The sequence below is a fragment of the Canis lupus genome, chromosome 8 (genome assembly GCF_011100685.1).
Source record: "Canis lupus familiaris isolate Mischka breed German Shepherd chromosome 8, alternate assembly UU_Cfam_GSD_1.0, whole genome shotgun sequence".
NCBI lineage: Eukaryota > Metazoa > Chordata > Mammalia > Carnivora > Canidae > Canis > Canis lupus.
This window is the reverse complement of record NC_049229.1, coordinates 34155072-34177848: the sequence shown is the minus strand read 5'-3', so window position 1 is coordinate 34177848 and position 22777 is coordinate 34155072. Positions and strand designations below refer to the sequence as shown.

Genomic DNA, 22777 nt, shown 5'->3' with positions numbered 1-22777 from the left:
CTCCCAGAGGCTCTACTGTGCAGCCAAGGCTGAGACCCACTAAGCAACCCAGAAAAATGCTGAGAAAAGTCAAGGATGACTGGAGTTACCGTGTGTTTGAGCTTCAGTTGTGACAGGAAAAAATATTCAGGGAGATGAGTTTTGTGGGGTTTATTTCTTTCTTTTGTTAATACTAGGCTACCCTGCTTCTCATTGTGCTTACCCTCTAGTGCAAGATAAATTCCTCAAGATAATGATACCCACCATTTCCTGAACTCTCCTCAGTGCCAGGCACTGTGCTGAGTGCCACCCCAACATTATTGATAATCCCTATTATCCTGCAAAACATGTATTAAACCCATTTGCCCAGATAGCTCTGAAGAAGGGACTTATCCGCCCCTATCACAGAGCAAGAAGGTGAGGAAAGTGGAACTAGAACCTACATGTATCTGATTTCAAAGCTATGCTTTTGTTTTCTTTTATTTATCTATGCTTTGAAAGGTAATCTAGTCACATTTCACAGGTTTGTAAACTATAAAGGTTTATAAGGTATATGTAAGGAATGAAAAAATAAACCTCTCATAATTTTTTCCTGTCACCCTGAAGTTCAAATACACAGTGATTTCAGTCTACTTGACTCCTATCACCCAGCCACTTGATCTCCATCCCCAGAGACAAACTTAGCAGTTTCTCATTTATCCTTCCAAAGATATTTAACGCATACCTACACAAATACATGTCTGTAAGTGTATGTATGTGTACACACCACATATTGGGTTCCTCCTCCCATTGTAAATGATGGGAGCTATGTTGCCCATGGCTTTTTTCATTTTAACGATATTTCTCAGAGACAATTCCACATTGACACAAATATTTTACAATTCTTTTTTGTACTACATAGCATTCCATTGTATAGATATACCATCACTTTTTCAGTCAGTCCCTTATTGATAGGTGTTATATTACTGCCAAATATTTGAAATGAATAGCCTTGACCAACATCATTTCATAACTACAGGCAATTATATCCGTAGAATAAATTTTCAGATGCCAAAAGTCATGCCCTTTCCACTCCTCTATGCTGCCTCAGGATTCTAAGAAATAATTCAGACTCAAGATGATTGGTCTTTAAATTATTTTATTTAAAAATTTTACCTAACTATCCAAATTATGCTTTTTACTTTCATAAAAATTTAGAAATTATTTTTCAGAATATGCTCAAAACCCAAAATTGTCTGAGACATGGTTTTATACCAGAGAAAAATGACTTCAAAACCAGTGGCACACATATTATGCTGGCTCTCCCTTCCCTTTCAGAAGGTGTCTGTTCCTGAGGACTCTATGTCTTCCTGGACGGTGCTAATGCTTGGGGATTGAGAACACTTCTCCAGTTTCACTGAGGGCAGCGTCACAGACATCATGGCAGGTGACGGCTCTGAAGTGGTAAGTGGTACTGCTTTACCACCTGTAAAAAAGGAGAAACGCATTCAGCTAAACAAGCATATCCTGAGTATTTACATACATTTAAGTTTTCTTACATAATATGGGGGAATCAAAACAAGTATTGCAGGTGAGGTCATTTCCTTTCTCAAGGAGCTCAGAGCTCAGAACTTGTCAGAGATAAGTTCACTCCTATCCTAGACAATTATAGACTTTTATTTTAAAAGTAAAGTATGTTATGTTCTGAACATTTATGTCCCGCCCAACATTCATATGTCAAAATCTTAATGCCTCATGTGATAGTATTAGGAAATGGGGCCTTTGGGAGGTGCTTAGAGTGGAGCCCTCATGACTGAGATTTATAAAAGAGGTCCCTCAGAGAGCTTGTTAGCCCCTTCCACCATGTGAAGACATAGCGAGAAGGCGATGGCTGTGAACCAGGAAGAGGCGATTTGATTTTGGGCTTCTAGCCTCCAGAACCATAAGAAATAAAATGTCTGCAGTTTATAAGTCACCCACTTGGTGGTATTTTGTTATGGTAGCCTGAGTGGACTAAGACAATAACAAGTGCCAAAAGTTGTAGTACAAATGACAAATGCCAGGTAAGACCACGTAGGGTAAGAGCCTAGTCTCTGAAACCCAAACTTATCCACTTACTGTGTGACAAATTGTTTCGTCACTCAAAATTTCAGTCCTTCCATGTTAAATGGGTTAATAGTACCTACCTTGCAGAGTGTAATGAGGATAAAGTAGTATTGGTAAAGAATTTGACAACAGAGCTTAGTACTTAGTAAGTGCTCAAAAACTGAGAATTATCAGTACCACTAAATGGTACTGTTTAGTATAGTATTATCACTACTATCATTACCATTATCAAATGAACAGCTAAGTCCAATTTAAAAACACACTGGAATAGCCCTAAAATAAGGGTTTGCTATTAAGTTACAAAAAGAACATGATTTTTTTTTAAGTGGAAAGATATGAACTGCGTGAAAACCATCTGAAGTCAAAGGTTACCAAGGCATTTTACTCTTTATCCTATTCCTACAAAATGGATGCTTAACTCAGGATTATGTCATTAATGCTCATTTCTTTTTTTTATTTTAATTTTTATTTATTTATTTATTTTTTATTAATTAATGCTCATTTCTGAGTGCCTAAGAGTACTATGCTATTGGTTAACAGAACTGATAGCAGGGAAGCAATTTTAAAGGGAAAAACCATAACAGGATCATTCAAATATCATTGACACTTGACTTTGGAAAGTATTTTTCTCTGTAAAACAGACTTTTCTTCATGATCTCTACACTTAACAAAAAACAGAAAAAAAAAATGTCCAATCCATGGATTGAGAGTAGTGGGAGGCAATAGAGAAGCTAGCTAGTAGTGGCAGAGGCAACACAGTCTGGGATGAAGAATTCATTAATATGTTTTAAAAAAAAATCCTGAGTTGATCATAAATGTAACCTATCTGCCTATACCCTAATTCACTTCTTTAAGTTTTAAAGCATTCCGCCTAAGAATATGAAGAATGCCAACTTGGTATTAAGACTACAAAAATCCCTGTTTCAAATTTTATGGGTTTACTATATATACATAAGGATAATAAGCATCTTAAAAACAAATTATCTTTAACAATCTTAAAGAGATCCCTGAGTCAATAGCCATAGTAATTTTTCTAAAACTCTTTTATATTTTTCAAGTAGTTTTCACGGTAATAAAGTGGAATTCTCCATTACATTTTTATAAGAACTACAGTAAAAGTAGACTATTTTGGGGATTTCAATGATGACTCAATCACAGCTGTCCAAGATGATCATAATATTTGTAAAAGCCAAATTCCTTTCACATTAGGAAGTCTTACAAAGACTTTTAATATTATACCATTCCTCTTTGTTACTTGTGTTGATTTATTTTCTTTAATAAAAGAGGGACAGGTAATAAGATTTGGCAACATTATAGCATATCACAAACTAGAATACCACACTATAATCTTTTAAGAAGAAAACAAGTCTTATGTCAATTTGAATAGAATAAATATTTTAAATAAGACTTTTTGAAATTTAGCTCTGTCAAGATATGATAAAAACTAAAATTAGCAGAGACAAAGGCAGAGGGAGAAGCAGACTCCCTGCAGGAAGCCTGATGAGGGACTTGATCCCAGCTCTCCAGGATCAGGCCCTGGGCTGAAGGCAGTGCTAAACCACTGAGCCACCCAGGCTGCCCTAAAAAAGATCTTTATAGGACATAAGTGTTATTTAAATATTCTGTCATTTTACAAAGTCACAATACAGAGCACACAAAATAACCATAAAAGTATACAAGATTAGAGCTTACTCATCAATAAAGTAAAAACTAACATAGAGTATAACTAAGGCCAAGAGCAAAACTAATTTTCAATCCATAAAAGTTCAATGTTACCTTCCCCTAATTATCAAGAAAATTTTCATTCCTTTAGTTAATTGCCTGCTTGTCAAAACCCACACTGATACCAGATATTCTTCTTCTCTGTCTTATCTCATGTCACAAAACTTCTTTATATGTAACATTAAATTACTGACTAAATTGCTCAATGATGTAATAAGAGCTATAACTTTTTTTTTTATTTCAAAGAAATTTACAAGTCTCAGAGAACATATTAAATTCTATCACTGCAAAGTTATGCTATTTCTCATAGTGCTTTATATTTATACAGCAATTCAAAATTTTGCAAAGACCTTTTCCACATCACCTTACCTCATCCTGACAGTAATTCTGGGAGACAGACAAGGTGACTGAGGCACAGAGACATTAAAATAGGCTTTTCAAAAGCATATTCTCACTACCTAAACATCCCTACAAGCCTACTGTAGGTATGGAGCTAAGATGTTGAGAAATTCACAGATGGAAAAGAAAAAATCCTTATCCTCAAGAAGCTCATAACCTAGGAGCAGAGATAGACGTATACAGCAATACTTAGTTTTAATGAAATGGAAATACCAGTTGAAGTAGGATTGAAAAGGTGTGGAAGGTGATGAGCGAAAAGAACAACAAAATAAAGTCAATATAAAGTCAGTATGTTTGGGTTTTGTTTTTAAGTCAGTATGTTAAAGGAACTCCGTTCTTTTTTTTTTTTTTTAAGATTTTATTTATTTATTCATGAGAGAGAGAGACAGAGACAGAGACATAGGCAAAGGGAGAAGCAGACTCCATGCAGGGAGCCCGATGTAGGACTCAATCCCAGTACTCCGGGATCGTGACCTGAGCTGAAGGCAGATGCTCAACCGCTGAGCCACCTGGGCATCCCAAAGGAACTCTCTTCTGATATCAAAGTACTGATTGATTGGCTTAGAGGAATGGTGAGAGAGAAGGCTATAAAGGAAGGTCAGGGTCAAGTTCTGTCAACGATGATGAGTCACAAAAGATTCTGAACAGAGGAGTAAGATAACCAAATGTATTTTAGAAAAGAGAATTGCAATAGCAGTGTGCAAAATAAGGAGAGAGGAGTGAGGTCTATGCAAATGGTCCATGTAAGAACTGATGATCCTTACCAGTGGAAACAGACTCAAGATATTTTGGGGGAAGGCTTATCAGAACTTATAAAGAATTGAATATCGCTCTGAAATTACAGGGTTAGTTAACTGATTAGGCAGTAATAAGAACACAAGCCTGAGGCTATGGGGGTATAAAGAGGTGTAGAGATACTGGGATCAGTTTTATACCTGATGAAGGTGAATGCCTACAAGACATGTGAATGGACTTTTCCATCAGACAACTGGAATTAAAGGTGTCAGAGACTGTAAGGCAGTTTTAGAGAAAAAAATAGCAGTTATCTATACAGATATAATAGAGTAGTGAGAACAGTGATCAGCTAGGGAGAAGAAAGAGGCTGAGAAGAGAATTGATGACAAAAATATAAGGACAAAGAAAGGTGAATGAAGACAAAATAAAGAAAAACAAAAGGGGAAAGGGAGGTAAGTAGGAACAGACCCAAGAGTGAAGAGTCACACAAGGTAACAGATGGTTAAAAAAAAATAAAAGTCTAGTACAATTCGTCTAATTCATAACTAGTAGCACTGAGACAACTCACTGCTTTTTTGCATTATACCAAGTACCTCCATTACCCAAAATAAAAAAAATATATATATTACTTTAAAAGGTGGTTAAGATAAATTCCATTCATGTAATATGCAATGGTAAGGGTAGGTAGGAGAGGAACTGTAATGATGTTGCAGCTCAAGTTCCTTTATGATAGGCCAAGTCTAAGGTCCAAGTGAGATTTACTGTCCAGTCACTTGGGAACAGTCCCATCCAAACTGTCAGTGTGAGGCTTCTGGAACAAAGCAGAGTTGAGATCATTTATCTAGCCACTCAGCAAATATCAACTAAGCACCTACTATGTGCCAGGCACTGTTCCAGATTTTGAAGATATCAGCAGTGAGGAAAACAAAGGCTCTGATTCCACTGCTACCATATTCCAGCTGAGTATAGGGTAAATGACAAACAAGTAAGGAAAACAAACTTATGTCAGGAGGTAGTAAGTACTTACAAAGAAAAATAGGTAAGGGGTAAGATAGTGAGTGATGAGAGATTTTAGGAAAGCTGTGTAACTTCTGCAAATCCTAGTTTTCTCATCCTTAAAATAAAGATGAGTACCTTCCTCAGGTTTTTTGAGGATTAAATGGGATAATGCATATGCAGTATGCTGTATAGTTCTGGCACTACAGAAAGTACTCAAAACAGATTAGTCTTACTTTTAGGTAACTGGAAAGGAACTATCCCAAGAGGCAGTGACCCTGAGAATGAGCTGCAAAAGACAGTCTGCCTTAGAGAGGGGTAAGAATGTTTCACTGAAATACACTAAGGAAAAAACCCCCACAGGTCTAGAAGGCCTCCAAATAGTTAAGCTATTTTAACTCAAGTAATTATGTTTCAGTTGATGAGTTAAGTCAATAAAATGAATCAAAAGGTGTTTGTAAATGTGGATCTGGAGAAGCCTTTTTTAAAAAATACATTTTTTAAAGATTTTATTTATTTATTCATGAGAGACACACACAGAAAGAGAGAGGCAGAGACATAGGAAGAGGGAGAAGCAGGCTCCACGCAGGGAGCCTGACGTGGGACTCGATCCGGAGACTCCAGGATCACGCCCTGGGATGAAGGCGGCGCTAAACCGCTGAGCCACTTGGGCTGCCCTGGGGAAGCCTTTTAGAAGTGTTCATTTACTTTTTTTGTGAACAGTCATTTCAAACTCTAAAAGAGAAGTTTTTAGACGGAATATTTTTAAAAATCAGGCAAATGAGTGTTACCAGGCAAAAAGAGTAACCTTCATATTTAGTTACAGTCCTCACAGAGTCTAGGTTTTTTTTTTTTTTTTAAGAAAAAAGACATCAAAAAAAAAAAAAAAGAAAAAAGACATCATATCTTAATAAATCATCATTAAAGCAAACATCAATTTTCTGCCTATATTAAATGTAGTTTGATGCTTTTAAAGTTTGACTTTTTAAATTTCCAGTCATGTCATTACTCTATGATGTAATTGTTTCAACAGCTGTTTTCAGAGTTGTTTTTTTTTTTAAAAAAGAGACTACTTGATTCCGTAGGTGTGCAGTACATCATTTAACTTGGTATACATTTAAGCTGGGATGCCTGAGTCAGACCATGTATTTGAAACTTCCTAAGATATTTTAGTATCTGTTTTAGATGTTTCAAAATCTTTTTTTTTTTGCTTTAAAAATATTTAAAATTCATAAAGAAATTTTATGTTTGATGTTGGATTTATAGTACTAAGGAACAGAAAACTTAAACTAATTTATTCTAAAGAATACAAGTAACAATATGGGATTTTTAACTTAGACCTTCCCTGTATATTGTTATTATATTTCTAAAAATATGCATAACTTTGTAAAAGTTTTTTAAATTTAGATAATGTATTTCTCATGAGCAGGTTTCAGATTCTGATTCTAATCCTCAAACACTTGGTAACTCACTATTCTCTCTGTTATTTGCAAACCGAAAGGAATCCAAACAAAACATTCTCTCCTAAAACAACATGAGACAAGCAGAGCAAAGAAGAAAAAGTTTCCTCCATAGCTTCACAGAAGAGTACAGCATCTCAAACTCTTCATTCAGATTAAGTAACACATGAGGCACACGTGATATGTGTGAATTTGTGGCATTCTTCTGAGTGGATGAACAGATAGTTGAAAGACTTTAAATTGCTTGAATTTAAGTTTTTCTACATGAAAATAAAGATTGGTTTCTTATAAACTACAAATTTAAAAATAAAGTTGAAAATGAAACAAATGTAATCATCTTGAATCCATGTACAAGAAGAATCTTAACTCAGGCCATACGGATGAATGGCCAGAGATCTGTGAATGCCCTGGAAAATTATGCAAATTATTTTCATCCAAGTACACTCTGGGAGGGAGACAGATGGTTATAGCTTTTGGTGCTCTAAAAGGGGTCAAATATTTAAGAATCACTGCCTTAAAGGATAGCCCAGCCATTACATGCAAGTGAATCAGATTCTTTGAGCTGTTCTTCCAGCAGCAGTGGTGAAATACAGGAATTCCTGTCCTGTCAACTGTGGATGCCCTATTCTCTCCAAGGGTGATTTGGTAATTTGCACTTACCAAACTGCATTGTAATTATTTGTTTATGTGTCTGTCACTTGCTCTGAACAAGATATTCCTTAAGAGCACAGACTGGGACTTAGTATCTTTGCTGCCTGACTACGACAGTAGGTACACAGTAAGTATCTGTGACCTTATCATCTCTATCATTATTTGCCTGAAGGTCTGTTCCTGTTAAATATGTGCTGCAGGAGGACAGTGACTTTGTCTGATTTACCTCTGCATTCTACAAAGTGTTAGCATAATGGTAAGCACACAGAGGGCCTTGAAAGGATTGCTGAACCAAGCTGATTTGCTTCCACCTCAAGAGTCTGTGGTTTCTCACAGCTAACAGCCTGCTTAGATTCTAGCTGACCAGACCCTGTCTTTAAAATCAGCCCTGAGTTCCAGCAATGCAGTTGCTTCCCAGCTGTCTGTGAAAATGTTACAGTATTTCAGCTGTATTTTATTGAGTTCTTGAAGCATTTTTCCTGTCCACCCTAGGCTCATCTACCCTTGCTTGAATTTCTTGTTTAAGCAGCTGCTAAACTATCCTGCTGTATTCAATTCTCCTCACATACTTAACCCAGCTCTGCAGATTTTGCAACATCATAGCTTCAGTGTTTGAGAATACTACAAGTTTTGATGAAGAAGGTGCCCAGTCATTTGATGTCAAATACAGTATGCAATATTTTATTTACCTCTGCTCTCTAGATTAGTCACTATTAAATATTTCTTTCCTTTTCCATGTTTAAAGGGTGATTTAAAATGTTACTATAAAAAATAAAATGTTACTATAGTCTCATTTCATAATGTTTTAGACATATAAATCCTACTGCATTTCTTAAGTTTACTATTGCTTCTGTTTTTAAAACAAGTTGACAAATGCTTATTTTGAAATGTGTAATTTAGGATAAAAATAAAGCAGTTCCTATAGGAAGAATAAATGTATTGGCACCTGTAAAAACAACTCCAATTCTTTTTCCTCTAAAAAGCAATAGTTAATGTGAAAGGTTTGTTTCTTCTTATGCCAGGTTCCAGCTGCTTCACTTTGTTTAAAACTGACTTCAAAGTTTAAACACTGTCCTGTCCCAACAAATAACCTCCCCCAGATGGAATTATCTTGAGTACTATCCTCAGTGCTCTGAATACCACACCTGCAGCCTTTTAATTCAACATTTTATAAACTTTCCAAAGGGAAATGAAACATTTTTTTCTGTTCCCTAACTTGTGCTTTTTGGGGGGTTTAGTGCATGGAGTTCTATTATCTGGGTAAGTTTATAGATATTTTAGAAGAATTTAAAAAGTATAATTAATATCTCTACTGTGGTGATTATTAAGAGAAATTATAAGAAAATGAAAAATCTAAGTACCTGCAAGCTCAACATTTTTTTTAAGTAGGCTCCATGCCTAAGGTAGGGCTCAAACTCACGACCCTAAGATCAAGAGTCATGTGCTCTGCCGAATGAGCCAGCCAGGCACCCCTCAACAACTTTTATAGTAAAATCTCACCTGTACATACAGATGCAAGATACAGATCGAGTTCAATTTGTGTCTGATCCATATCACCTGATGAAGCTACACTGAATTTTTTTTTGTAAGAAAATCAGTAAAGCCTAGAAATAACCATGATTCATTCCTATTCACTAAAAAGAACATAAACTATATGCACTCCCATAGTTAGGCTCATAAAACCAAGTATACTGGAAGCCTGATCCAATGGCCTTAATATAAAGGAGTTAAACAGCTGAATTTTAATGACTATCAATAGGAAAATACTTGACCCAATGGATTATTATCTTTATGAATCAAAAATTAAGGGAAGGGGGAAACAATCATTAGAAAATTTGCAATTTGTGTTAAATAAAAGAAACTCATGGACCATTTCTTCCAAGGTTAAAAGTTTTTACAGATTTTCTTACTTAAGGATTTAATCATTACAGAAGTTTAGAATTTCACTTCACCCTAGGCCAGACTGGGGCATATTACCCAACACAATCTATGTGAAGCAACCAATAAAGTTGTCAGAGAACACAGAAGAGCATAACACTGTTAAACCAAAGCCACATTTTAATATTAAACTGAAACAGGCTGGGAAAACCTCTTTCTGGCTAGAGAATTATGAAGTAGAGAAAAGTTAAATAACTGAAGAAAGAAATCTATAGCCCATGTAGTCCTCCGGCTAACAGGATACGCTGGGCACCAAAGGCATATGCCCATGTTAATGGCAGGCTGTCAATCTGTGCTCTGAAATGCAGGCAATCAATAACTGTCAACATTCCTTGTTTCAAACAAATTCTTAGGGCAGAATGATTTGGAAAAAAATGTGTAGGATGATAACATCAGTATTTTTTGTTTCTCTAAAATAAAAATCAGGCTTTTCTCAAGTTACCATTATTTCACACAAATTTCAGATGCATTTGGAAGAAGATATTTAAGTGACATGATTTTTAGCATTGCATCATCATTTAACTGAGCAATAGGTTTTCACTGATGACAAACATTCATGTTAAGCTATTGTAATCACACTGTCAGAAACCTAAATATTAAACATGTTAAATAATTAAGTGTAATACAGGTTAATGAAGAAAAAAGCTTTAAAAATAGTTTCAGAATATAGTTTTATAAAGGTAAGATTAAGGGCAAATACAATGGGTGACGGGCACTGAGGGGGGCACTTGACGGGATGAGCACTGGGTGTTATTCTGTATGTTGGCAAACTGAACACCAATAAAAAATAAATTTATTATTAAAAAAGGGCAAATACAACTTATTATATATTGACAATCTGCAAGTAGACCAAAATATTTAACTTTGATATTGTTTTTTTAAAAAATCTTTAAATTCATTACAACTGCTTACTATGTTACTATATGAGACACTGTGTTCACTTCCTGCCCTGTCTCTATGTTTGAGAGTAAGAGAGGGAAAGGTTTCTGCTTAGCTCTATTACAGCGACCTTTCTGATTCTACACGGCATCTATATATATAAAGGTGAACACAACAGTATCAATCAGTACCATTTCAGAGGCCCCTTTCAGTGAAGAACGTTTTCTTTTCTTTTTTTTTTGTAGCAAGTAAAATTAAGTGACAGTCTGTTCTGAAGTGATTACTTCAAAGACCAGAATTTAAACTTACCTATTGTGTTATGGTAAGAAATAAGCAATGTCATCCCCTTTCATATTAAACAAAACTGGGTGGAAACTAAGAATAGAAAAAGAAAACCTACCTTAGGTCTAGCTAGTATTCAATTAAAAAAAAAATTATGTGTCCATCATGATTTAAATGAGGTGTTGTAAAGGCCACAAAGAGTAAGACATTGTCTTAATTCTGTTTAATTATAAAGATAAAATTAACACAGAGCAGACTGACAGCAGTGAGCAGATCTTCCAATTAATGTGCCTGTTCCACTTCAAATATGAGGGTTTAAAGACTAATCATTAATTGAGTTCTCTTTTAACAGCATACCACTTCTAGCTGTTAAAGTTTCCATCCTGGAACTTGAATTCTTCTTCAACTCTTGGTAACTTCTCTCTGCCTCTTCCTGTTCTGTTGCCTCCTTTTTAAATTCTCTTTAAGAAGGTACTTTATATTATACCTGGCTGGCTTTGGAGAAAGGAGCTGCAAAACCTTTCTCTAAACCAGTGATTTTCAACAGAGGGTTGGGGTAGGGGAGAGGGAAAAGTCTCAACCACTTTCGGGGCTTTTTCAAACTAACAAGGGCTCCCTTCCATTCTAATAGGCCCACACTCCAATGGGGGTGTATCCCATAATGGGACTTGCTGCTATAATGAAACACTCTGCTAAATTCATAACAGTCTAGGGACACCTGGGTGGCTCAGTGGCTGAGCATCTGCCTTTGGCTCAGGGTGTGATCCTGGAGTCACAGAATCGAGTCTCACATCAGGCTTCCTGCACGGAGCCTGCTTCTCCCTCTGCCTATGTCTCTGCCTCTCTGTGTCTCTCATGAATAAATAAATAAAATCTTTAAAAACAAATAAATAGGGGACCCCTGGGTGGCTCAGCAGTGTAGCACCTGCCTTCGGCCCAGGGCTTGATCCTGTAGTCCCGGGATTGAGTCCTACATCAGGCTCCCTGCATGGAGCCTGCTTCTCCCTCTCCCTGTGTCTCTGCCTCTCTCTCTCTCTGTGTCTCTCATGAATAAATAAATAAAATCTCTAAAAATAAATAAATAAATAAATAAATAAATAAATAAATAAATAAATAAATAAATATAAAATAAATTCATAACCTAAATGTGAATTTTATACAAAATTACATTTTTGGAATAAAAAATGAGTATTTTTCTCTAATACTCAGATTTTTTTCCTTAATAAAAGTATTGAAGCTTTCAAAAACAATGGCTTTTAAAAAACACAACAGCTTATTTCTGCTTTATTAAAACAATGAATTTTAACTCAAAAAGTGACAACTATTTTATTAATCCAAACCAAAGCATACTTCAGTCTTATCTTTATATCCAACAAAGCTGCATTAGTAGTAAAAACAGCTAACTTGAAATAATATGCTAAATCTGTTATTTTTAAGATGCGCCTTCAGTAAGCCATTTCATAGGCTGAAGTGATTTACTGCCACGCTAGATTTTCATAAAGGACAATAGGGTGGTTGGCTGGCTCAGTGGGTAGAGGATGTGACTCTTGATCTCAGGGTTGTGAGTTCGAGCGCATGTTGGATGTAGAGATTATTCAAAAATAAAATCTAAAAACAAAAGGTTTCCCTCCATTATTCTTCCCTATTTTTCCCTAAGATGCCTAATTCAGTCCTTTAAGTATGGTTGCTCAAGAAATATCCAGCTGACTGATGTTTCTGAAACCATTATATCAAATGGATACACTACTCTGTGATCTTTTATAGGTCATTGGTCATCTGGATAATGCACACTTTTTTTCTATTCATTCTACACTGTAGTATGTAAGGTAAGAAAAAGTTTCCAAGTAATTGACAGCCAGACACTAAAGTAGAGAGTCAGCTTTAAGCTAGTAGTTAAGAGCACAGGTGTGGAAGCTAAACTGCCTGAATGCAAATCACAGTGCCAACAGAAATTAGCTGTAAGGCCTAGGAGAAATACCACCACTTGGGACACCTGGGTGGCTCAGTGGTTGAGCATCTGCCTTCCAGCTCAGGACATGGTCCTGGGGTCCTGGGATGGAGTCCTGCATCAGGCTCCCCGTAGGGAGCCTACTTCTCCCTCTACCTATGCCTCTCTCTCTCTCTCTCTCTCTCTGTCTCTCATTAATCAATCAATCAATCAATCAATCTTAAAAAAAAACACTTTGTGGAGTATTACCATTTTGTGCTTCAATTTCCTCTTCTATCTCATGGGTTTCTTATGATCATTAACAGAGACAATATATGTAAATAAGTTTTATTTTGTAGCTTGTGATAATTTTCTAGCTTTTCCCAACTTACAAAAAATCGTACCTGTTAGCACAGGAACAGGATATTCCTGTTTAAAAATATTTTAAATATTTAAAAATATTTTTAGGCAGGGAGACCTTTTGCTGAAAAGAAAAAGTACTGCTCACATATTACAGTGAGAGAGCAATAAGGGATCTCAGAGATCAACTTATGCTTACTAATGAGGAAGTCAAGATTCAGAAAGGTTCACTGACAAATCAATGTCAATGATTTGTCAATCAATAATAATATGTCTAATAATATGTCAATGACATATTATTAGTAAGGACTAAAGCCCATAGCAAACATTTCTTTCCCCACCTTCCAACTTTTTCAGACTCTTCTACTAGGATATGTCTTCAGATACTAAAACCGGTAAGAACTATCAGAAATTATATGTCCTATTTTTAAAAAATTATCAAGGAAGGAGATACAGGATAATGTTTAAGAGTATAGCCTTTGCTTTCAGAATTGGACTACATTTGATTCCCAAAGCTCTGCCATGTACTATGTACATATCCTTGGGCCAAGTATGTAACCTCTCTGAGCCTCAGGTTCCTCAGTTAGAAAATGAGAATATTATCTACCTAGTTGGGTTGATTATGGATCTTAGCATAAGTATATCACATATAGGAAATATACACAGATGACACCTATTATATGTTGTTGATGTTATTATAAAATTCTACCAAAACTGAGAGTCTTGATTTCTGTAATAATTTCTCCTAACAGTAAAAAGAAAAAAAAAAGTGCCACTATCTCAATATCAAGAGTTGTTTATTGTCATTTATTCTTGTAATGAATAGCTGGCTCATAATCATACTTGTTGAGTGAGGAGGTTTACTGAAAGGGTGAGTATTATGCTCTGCAGGTGAGGAGTAAGTTGGCAACACAACCTATACCCTGGCCAACATGATTTAAAAACTGCTTATCAAGTTTGTTGCCTCTTAAATGTCCCCTTCCTACTGGTCAAAATGGAAGAAACAGCACTCATTGGTATTTAAGTCAAAGGATGAAAAGAAAAAATTTCCAAACATTTGATCTGTGAATTTATATAGAAATTAGGAGTGGGTAACATTGGCTAAAAATTGAGTCATAAATTACCTGCGAATATAATTTATCTTTTTATCTTTACCACAAAGGACGAATGTATTAATTTTTATTTAATGTTTAAAGATATCACAAAATCAAAACAAGTGATCTGAGAATTGGAAATGAAATCCAAGGCTGAGAAAGCAGGGATACAGCTCAAAAAACTTTAAATGAGGGCACACAAGGTTACTGGGATTGTATCATTTGTACACTATGCTTCTTCCAAACACTCACTTTATTTTGATACTTATTTTATTTTATTTTAAATGGTCAAAAACTTGTAGCTAAAAAAAACCAAAAAAACCAAAGTCTTGTAACTGTATGGTGCCAATTTGAAAGAAGGCTATGTTGTAATATTTCAAAAAGTGGTATTTAAGAGGATAGCAACCTGGGCTTTACAATGTTTGTACTCTTATTGTAAACATTTTTTATATTGGACAGAAAGTTAATCTTTTCATTTTTAATACTATCTTTAGTAAGAATCACCTGTATAGCAATACTTAAATCTATAAATTGTTATATTATCATTTTAAACAAATTCTTTATGGATTACTTAAGAAAACTGCATAGGGCTGTTAACTGCAAAATAATAATATAAATATGAAGTCTCCTAATAAATATTTTAGGCCACAGAAGAAGAGTTTCTAAATGGGTGCCATCCAGAATATGAAACAAAAAAGCTAATAAGGTGAAATCTAAAACTAGTAACCTCGATCTTAAGATACCTCAATCTTTTACACCAATTTGAGTTCACTGGGAAAAAAAGGACCATTATTAGAGTAGTTAAAAATATATAAAAAGAAAATAAATTAACACCTTTAAACAAATAATCTGGCCAGATTAGGTTACTTTTTAGGATATCTCGATCTTTTACACTAATTTGAGTTCACTGGGTAAAAAAAGGAACCTTATTAGAGTAGTTAAAGATATATAAAAAGAAAAGAAATTAACACCTTTTAAACAAATAATCTGGCCAGATTAAATTACTTTTTGGCTGCATATCTAATAATAGAATTTTAGAAATAGTATCTTGGCAGCATAAAAGCTTATATTCAACTGCCAAGAAACTGATTGGTAATTCAGAAAATAGATGACCCACCTATCCTGAACGTACACCATGCTTTATTCGCATAGTGTACACCTAATTATTAAAGTTCATTAAAAAACACTTAAGTACTTGAATGTATCGCTGTGGGGTGTTATGACAAAGAGTCCCTGCCTTTTTGGGGCAGGAATGTCTAAAGGAACATTCCAACATTAAAATTTGGTTGAGAACTGAGAGATTTGATGTTTTAGTAGACAACTTTATCTACAATGCACTTCCTGTTGGTTGAATAGCCTGTGACACAGCTACTAAAACACATTCCTCTCAGATAATTCTTTATAAAAGCATGCCATAACGGTTTGAAAACTAAAATAATCTTAAAAATTACACTAGGTTTGCCTCGTGAAAGGAGTCATATATTCTGTATGATTTCATTTACTTACAGTAAAAAATGCCCAAGAGAACTAATCTCAATCCTTGCGGGGTGGAGGTTGTTACAAAGGCAACATGAGGGTGGCTGCAGGGTGCTGGCAATGTTCTGCGTGCTGGGTATGGGTTATAAAAGGGAGCTCAGTTTTTGAAAATTCTTTCAGTTCTATACTCTTGATATGGATACTTATATCTCTATGTATATTATACTTTCATAGAAAGTGGAAATCGAAAAAAAACAATAGATTAGTTTCAGCAATTGAAAGGTGATTCCTTTTCAGTTTTGAACTGTTTTCCAAGGATTGAGAGAGCCAAATAACTAACTTTACTAACCTTTAACATCAAGTCACAGGCCATCCTGCTAACAACAAAGACAAATCTCTTTCTGTTTCTTTTCTTAAAATTTTGAAGTGCCAGAAAGCTGAAATTATTTAGAAGCAGAAGGTGAGTTTTTGTTGTTGTTGCTTTAATTTGACTCCACAGGACTTACTACAGAGAGGGTACTCGATGCTCTGTGACAAGTAGCCACTAAATTTCTTTGAAATCACAAACTAGTATCATTTTACCTAATCTTGAAGGCATTTCTAAAATATTAATACAGTCTGTAAAAGTCATTTAGTTCTTTCTTTTTGGTGCCAAAAAGGTTTGCTGTTTCACTTTATGAAGCAATGACATCACAGCTACATTTAAACTCAACTCCTATTCAATAACTCGTACAACTTTAATTACACAAGGTCACAGACTGTTACAGGTCACTACTATCATATTCTTATAAGTGACGTTTGATGGCTAACAAAGCTGAAGGCAAAGTAACTCTCTAATAGTTATTACTAAGCAGTTTGAACTCAAATGCTTCTATAGATTACATACAGAAAATCCATTTTCCAAGATGGAAATCCTTCCTAACTATGAAAACTCTCAAATTACGGCCTGTGACTATCACTAAAACTACACTGTATTATTTGTGTAGCTTTTATAGTGGGTTTTGCCATATCTAGCCATTCCTCACTAAATTTGGAAGCAAAAATTACATGAGACAGAGTGACCAGTTTACTTCCCTAAGCCAGCCCTGGTAACTTTTGAAAAAGAGTGAAAGAATGAAAAATGAGCTTTCCAATTCAGGAAGCCACTAGAAAAGAAGAACACTACCATTCCATATCCTAAAATTAGAGCTTTAAAGATTTTCTGTTGACTAGTAAGTTTTGGGTGTGAAGGGGTGGAGAGGGGAGGGTGGACTTCTGCTCACTGTACACACGACACCAATGGGAATAAGGGCCAGTCCAAGTTCTCCGTTACCATTACTCTGGGTAATAGTTCCAAGCTGTGAGGCACAGCTGTATAGGCCCTGCCAGCAAGGCCATCGCAGCCGTGTGCTTTGATAGCGTGGGGCCCTGAAGTGTCAGGATATAGAGAAGGCAGCAGTTGTTGGCTGTGAAAACAGTCTGATACAAACCAGATGGGAACTTACTAGATGGGCAACACAAAGGAAAACAATTGGCTTATTCAACAAAGTCAGGCCCCTGCCCCAGAGAATTCTCAGAAGACAATAACAGTCACCCAGAGTTGATGCAAACAAGAAACAGCCATGTGGTTACAGTTTAAAGAATTGTTTTTCCTCAGACTAAACAAAGTTTTGATTTCTAATTCTTGTATTCATTAATTGTAGTTTGGTGTAAGACTTTTCTGTCAGAACCACATATTTCATTTATATAATATATGTACTTTTGTGACACCAGGAGAAATATAGAGGGACATAGAAACTAATTTTGTGCTGTTTCCCATGAAGTGTCATGAGCATAGGCTTCGCTCTTTCAAGAAACTGGGAAACTTAGAAAATGATTGATCATACTGATGCAGTAATTAGAAAATACTCAACATAGTATTTCCAGGACTTCCTAGGTCTGATCTGTTGTAATGTAGGCAGAATGACACAAAATGCAATAATCACAAGGCTCTTGGAACTACATTTCTACCTAAAGTATTTTTTCTGACTTCATTACATGGGAAGTATTATGGAAATTATATTTATAGGATAAAAGTGCCTGCATTCTCCCTAACCTGACTGTGGGAAGCTCATCACGCTAAAGAGTGGTGCCTGTCCATTCAGAGTTGACAAGTACAACCAAGATTAACATTTAGATTTTAAGATACCTTTTTGGCAAGAATTCCTTATCAAGAAAATTGAAAAATCACATCATTTTCATGCACACATTTGCACATATTTTATAATTAAGTAACCTGTTTTGTTTTGTGCATTTATAATAATAAAAAATGATAATTAGGTTTCTTAGAAGAGATGTATCAGCAGAACTATAAAGATTACCGTGGCACAAGACACAACTGGGGTTTCCCAATTTGCATTGGCTGCATTGGACAGATTATTTTCACTGACTCTTCCAAACCCTAAAAACTGAGGTCCAACACTTAGAGACATCGTTCCTGTTGCATTAGATCTTTCATCCTTTGCAAGGTAATTCTGAAATAATCCAGAGAAACAAAATTGGAGTAACAACTTTGGTGTGTAGGTTGACTCAATCATAAGCATTTCCAGCCCTACGTGGTTCCCTCTGCACTCTGCTGCACATCCACACACACTCACACACCTCTTTTTTTTTTTTTTTCCCCCAAAAGTCTAGATTAGTGCATGGCAACAGTGCTGGATAACTGACCGTTTTGATTAAATCTAACTACCAAACCCAAGAAATAACTCTGTGCTTATATTATAAGCTAAATTCCCCTGTTAAAAAGTAGGAAAGGAAAAACTTTAACAAGTGTTATTTACTGAAATTCAGAATAAATGTGTCACTCATCAGTGAATCAATTCTGTTAAAAGTTTTTCTCATCACACAGAATCAACTCTTTTATAAAATGATTAACAAAGGCAGTTTGTCTTGGATTTATCAGTGAATGTATTTGATAGACTTTGGGTTAACTTATGGAAAAAAAGGAATTGGTATCATTTCTATTATTAGGCACACTGATAATTATACACTTCTTCAGAAACTGCCCATTTCTACCTTAATGGGGTGCTATATATATATACATATATATATATATAGAGAGAGAGAGAGAGAGCCTTTTAGGTCACACTGAGCAGTCTGGATTTTATTCTGATGCAGAAAGAAGTCTTTGGGGGATTTTGAGCAGGGAGTCATGTGATCTGATTCATATTTTTAAAAATATCACCCTTGCTTTGAGTGGATAGTAGATAGGAGGGGAGCGAATATGTATATAGGAGAGAAAGTTCTCAAGATAATATTAAGGTTGAAAAATATCACACCTAGAGAAGGTAGGAAAGTTAGCTGGTATCAAGTCACTGAAAAAAATCTTGGTCAGTTTTATTAGAACACTGAAAACCACAGTATCGAGCAATAGAATTTAATAACCTCTGTAAACATTGGGATAGTCTAAGAGTAGTGAGGCTACTTAACCTCTCTGAGCCTCTGTTTTCCCATCTGTATAATGAAACCACCAACAACAATAAAAACATCTGTACATATTTACAAGTTTGCTGTGGAAATGAAAGAGTTGTCAGTTGTAAAGCATTTGACAAATGTTGGTTTCATCATTGCATGTTTGGGAAGAAACAGACCTACCATACTTGGTAATGACTGTGTTCTGTCCTAGCATACCTAACTCTATGCAAGATATACTGACCAGAATATGGTCAAATTAGTAAAGAGCTTGGAAACAATCAATATACTATAAGGAAGAGTAAAAGGAACATAACATGCAGACTTTGGGTTATAACTGCTGCCATCAAATACCTGAAACACTGTCCCACTGAAAGACCTGTTTCTAACACCCAATAGGAGAGAACTAGACCTAACAGTGAGAAGTTACAGAGAGGCAGATGTTAACATAGAATGATTAGTGCTTTCTAGCCATAAAATGTACAGCCAATTAGCATGTTCCTTAAACTGCAGGGTGATCATCTGTTGAGTCTACTTTCCCTTTTAAACCTGGGATGCTTCTCTTTCCTTTTTATACTCAGTCCTAGAATGATCTCATTCATACCCACAGCTTTTTTTTTTTTTTTAATTATTTTTTTTTTATTTTTTTTTTATTTATGATAGTCACAGAGAGAGAGAGAGAGAGGCAGAGACACAGACAGAGGGAGAAGCAGGCTCCATGCACCGGGAGCCCGACGTGGGATTCGATCCCGGGTCTCCAGGATCGCGCCCTGGGCCAAAGGCAGGCGCCAAACCGCTGCGCCACCCAGGGATCCCCATACCCACAGCTTTAAATAGCATCCATACTGTCAACTCTCAGATTTATATCCCCAGTCTCAACTTCTTCCCTGAGCTTTGATAACAAACTGCTTACCTGATTTTTCACTTGGAGATCTATCAGGCTTCTCAAACTTCACATGCCCTTCACAGAATGACTAATTTTCTCTTCAGTGTTCCCAATAAATAGCATCATCATTCACCCAGTAATTTTCGGAAACTTAGGAGTAATTAATCCTTGCCTCTGCTTTCTATTACACTCCACATCCGATTCATTTTAATAATTTTTAAAAAGATTTATTTATTTATTTATTTATTTATTCATGAAAGACACAAAGAGAGAGAGAGAGGCAGAGGGAGAAGCAGGCTCTGTACAGGAAGCCCAATGTGGGACTCAATCCTGGGTCTCCAGGATCATACCCTGGGCTGAAGGCAGGTACTCAACCACTGAGCCACCCAGGGATCCCTACTTTAATAATTTGTGAAGTGAACTCATTCTTCAGCAGCTCTATCAGGTATATATATCATCAACATACAGCCCACACCTGACCACTGTGACACCTCCACCAGGGCCCACGCCACTATCATCTCTTATCTGGAATACTGTAACAATCTTCCAGTTGGTCCCCCTGTTCCCAGTATTGTCTCCCTATAATCTGTTTTCCAGCTAGCTGCCAGGAGGATTTTTTTTTTAATGTAAATTAGAATTTACCATTCCCCTGCTCAACCCTTCCACAGGAATCTCATCACGCTCAGAATAAAATCCAAATTTCTTTCCAGAGGCTACAGGGCTCTATGTGATCTGCTCTCTACATCTCATTTCTCATTTCCTACTACTGCCCCCCTTGCAACACTCCTCTCCAGCCACACTGGCCTTCTTGCTGGTCTTGGGCACAACAAAGTCATTCCCATCTCAAAATCTTCATTCTTCCTACTCCTTCAATTTGGAATACTCTTCCCCAGATGTTTGCAAAATTTCCTCCTTCACCTCCTTCATTCGCTGCAAATGTTATTCCAGAAAAAACTTCCTCAACTAAATGATTTATTTTTTTTAATTTTTAATTTTATTTTACTTATTTATGATAGGCACACAGTGAGAGAGAGAGAGAGAGAGAGAGGCAGAGACATAGGCAGAGGGAGAAGCAGGCTCCATGCACTGGGAGCCCGACGTGGGATTCGATCCCGGGTCTCCAGGATCGCGCCCTGGGCCAAAGGCAGGCACTAAACTGCTGCGCCAACCAGGGATCCCTCAACTAAATGATTTAAAGTAGCAAATCACTCACCTTGCTTCCTTCATTATTCATGACCCTGCTTTATGATTTTTTAATTGATGCTGGTAGAAAATGCAAATTGATATTGACATTATTTTTTAAATAAAGCAATACCTTTTAAAAAATGTTTTGCTTTTTATATGAAATTAGTTTCAAACTTGGAGAAAAGCTCTAAGAATGGTATAAAGAATACCCATATATCACTTACCCAGATTCAAAATTTTTAACCTCTTCCCCTGTGTTTAAGGTTGGTGTGATTCTTCCCTGTGACTATATTCAGGTCATGCACTCTTGGGCAGAATATTACATAGGAAATGTATCCTGCTCAGATATTCCATCTGGAAGCACACAATGTTTATCTGCCCCCTACAGTGTTATTAATTTTGATTACCCAATGAAAGTACTATCTTTTGTTCTCCTTCTCAACTAATGAACAAATCTGTGAGGAGATACTTTAAGACATGCAAGTATCTTTCTCCTCATTAAAATTTCCCTTTTTATTTAGCATTCATTGATGATTCTTGCCTGATCTAATCTTTACTGAGATCGTTGCAAAATGCTGGCTTTCCAATATTAGTGCTCTTTCTACATTTGCCAGTTGACACTTGGCATTCTTCTGTAAACCCTTTATTTTTTTTCACAGCACTTATTATCATCTAAAATTTTTCTAATTTTATTTACTTATTTACAGGGATTTTACCTGTTACATTTACCACAGCATCCCCAAGGTTTGGAACAGTACCCAATACATAGCAACTACTCAAGAGTGAACAAATGAATGGGTGAACAGACAGAAAGAGAAAGAAAATTGTTAACAAAGCCCCTGCAGTAGGTGGGAAAATAGCCATTTAATATATTTGATCCAATAAACACTTACTAGGAACCCACCATTTAAGGTGCAGGTAGAGTGCAGGTAGTGCAGAGATGAGTGAACTAACCATTGTCTCTAGGAAATGTACATCCTACAGAAGGAGAAAGGCTGTAAGAAAATACTCCTACAAAGTAGGATACTAATGAAGGCTAAATGACAAATAGTATGGGTCTTTCGAGGATACAGAGTAGATCAAGAATGTCTGTGGGAGATGAGGAGGTTGTGTCAGAGGGCAGGGCAGGGGACAGCCCTCAGTAAAGACATTGAAAAAGGTGGAGGTGAGGGGGTGGGGGGGGCGGAACTTAGGAAGTACAGGCAGGAGGAGGATGAGGGGTTGAGAAAGAATACAATTATGAAGCATGGATGGTTACAAGTGACTTGAAGTATCATCAAGCCATCCCTCATTC

General features: G+C 36.1%; 1 protein-coding gene across 8 annotated transcripts in view; it reads right to left on the bottom strand.

The window, feature by feature from the left end:
- Positions 1–1100: 1100 nt before the first annotated feature.
- KIAA0586 (protein TALPID3) overlaps positions 1101–22777 on the bottom strand; it is a 108977-nt gene continuing 87300 nt past the window's right edge. For 6 of the 8 annotated variants that reach the window (XM_038544828.1, XM_038544829.1, XM_038544830.1 and 3 more), the window contains one exon: positions 1101–1444. In XM_038544828.1, coding sequence (XP_038400756.1) covers positions 1293–1444 — 152 coding nt within the window. In that variant the 3' untranslated portion in view covers positions 1101–1292. Of the gene's footprint in view, positions 1445–16332; positions 16421–18322; positions 18476–22777 lie in introns of all 8 variants that reach the window. The other 2 variants (XR_005363319.1, XR_005363318.1) reach the window with 2 other exon arrangements.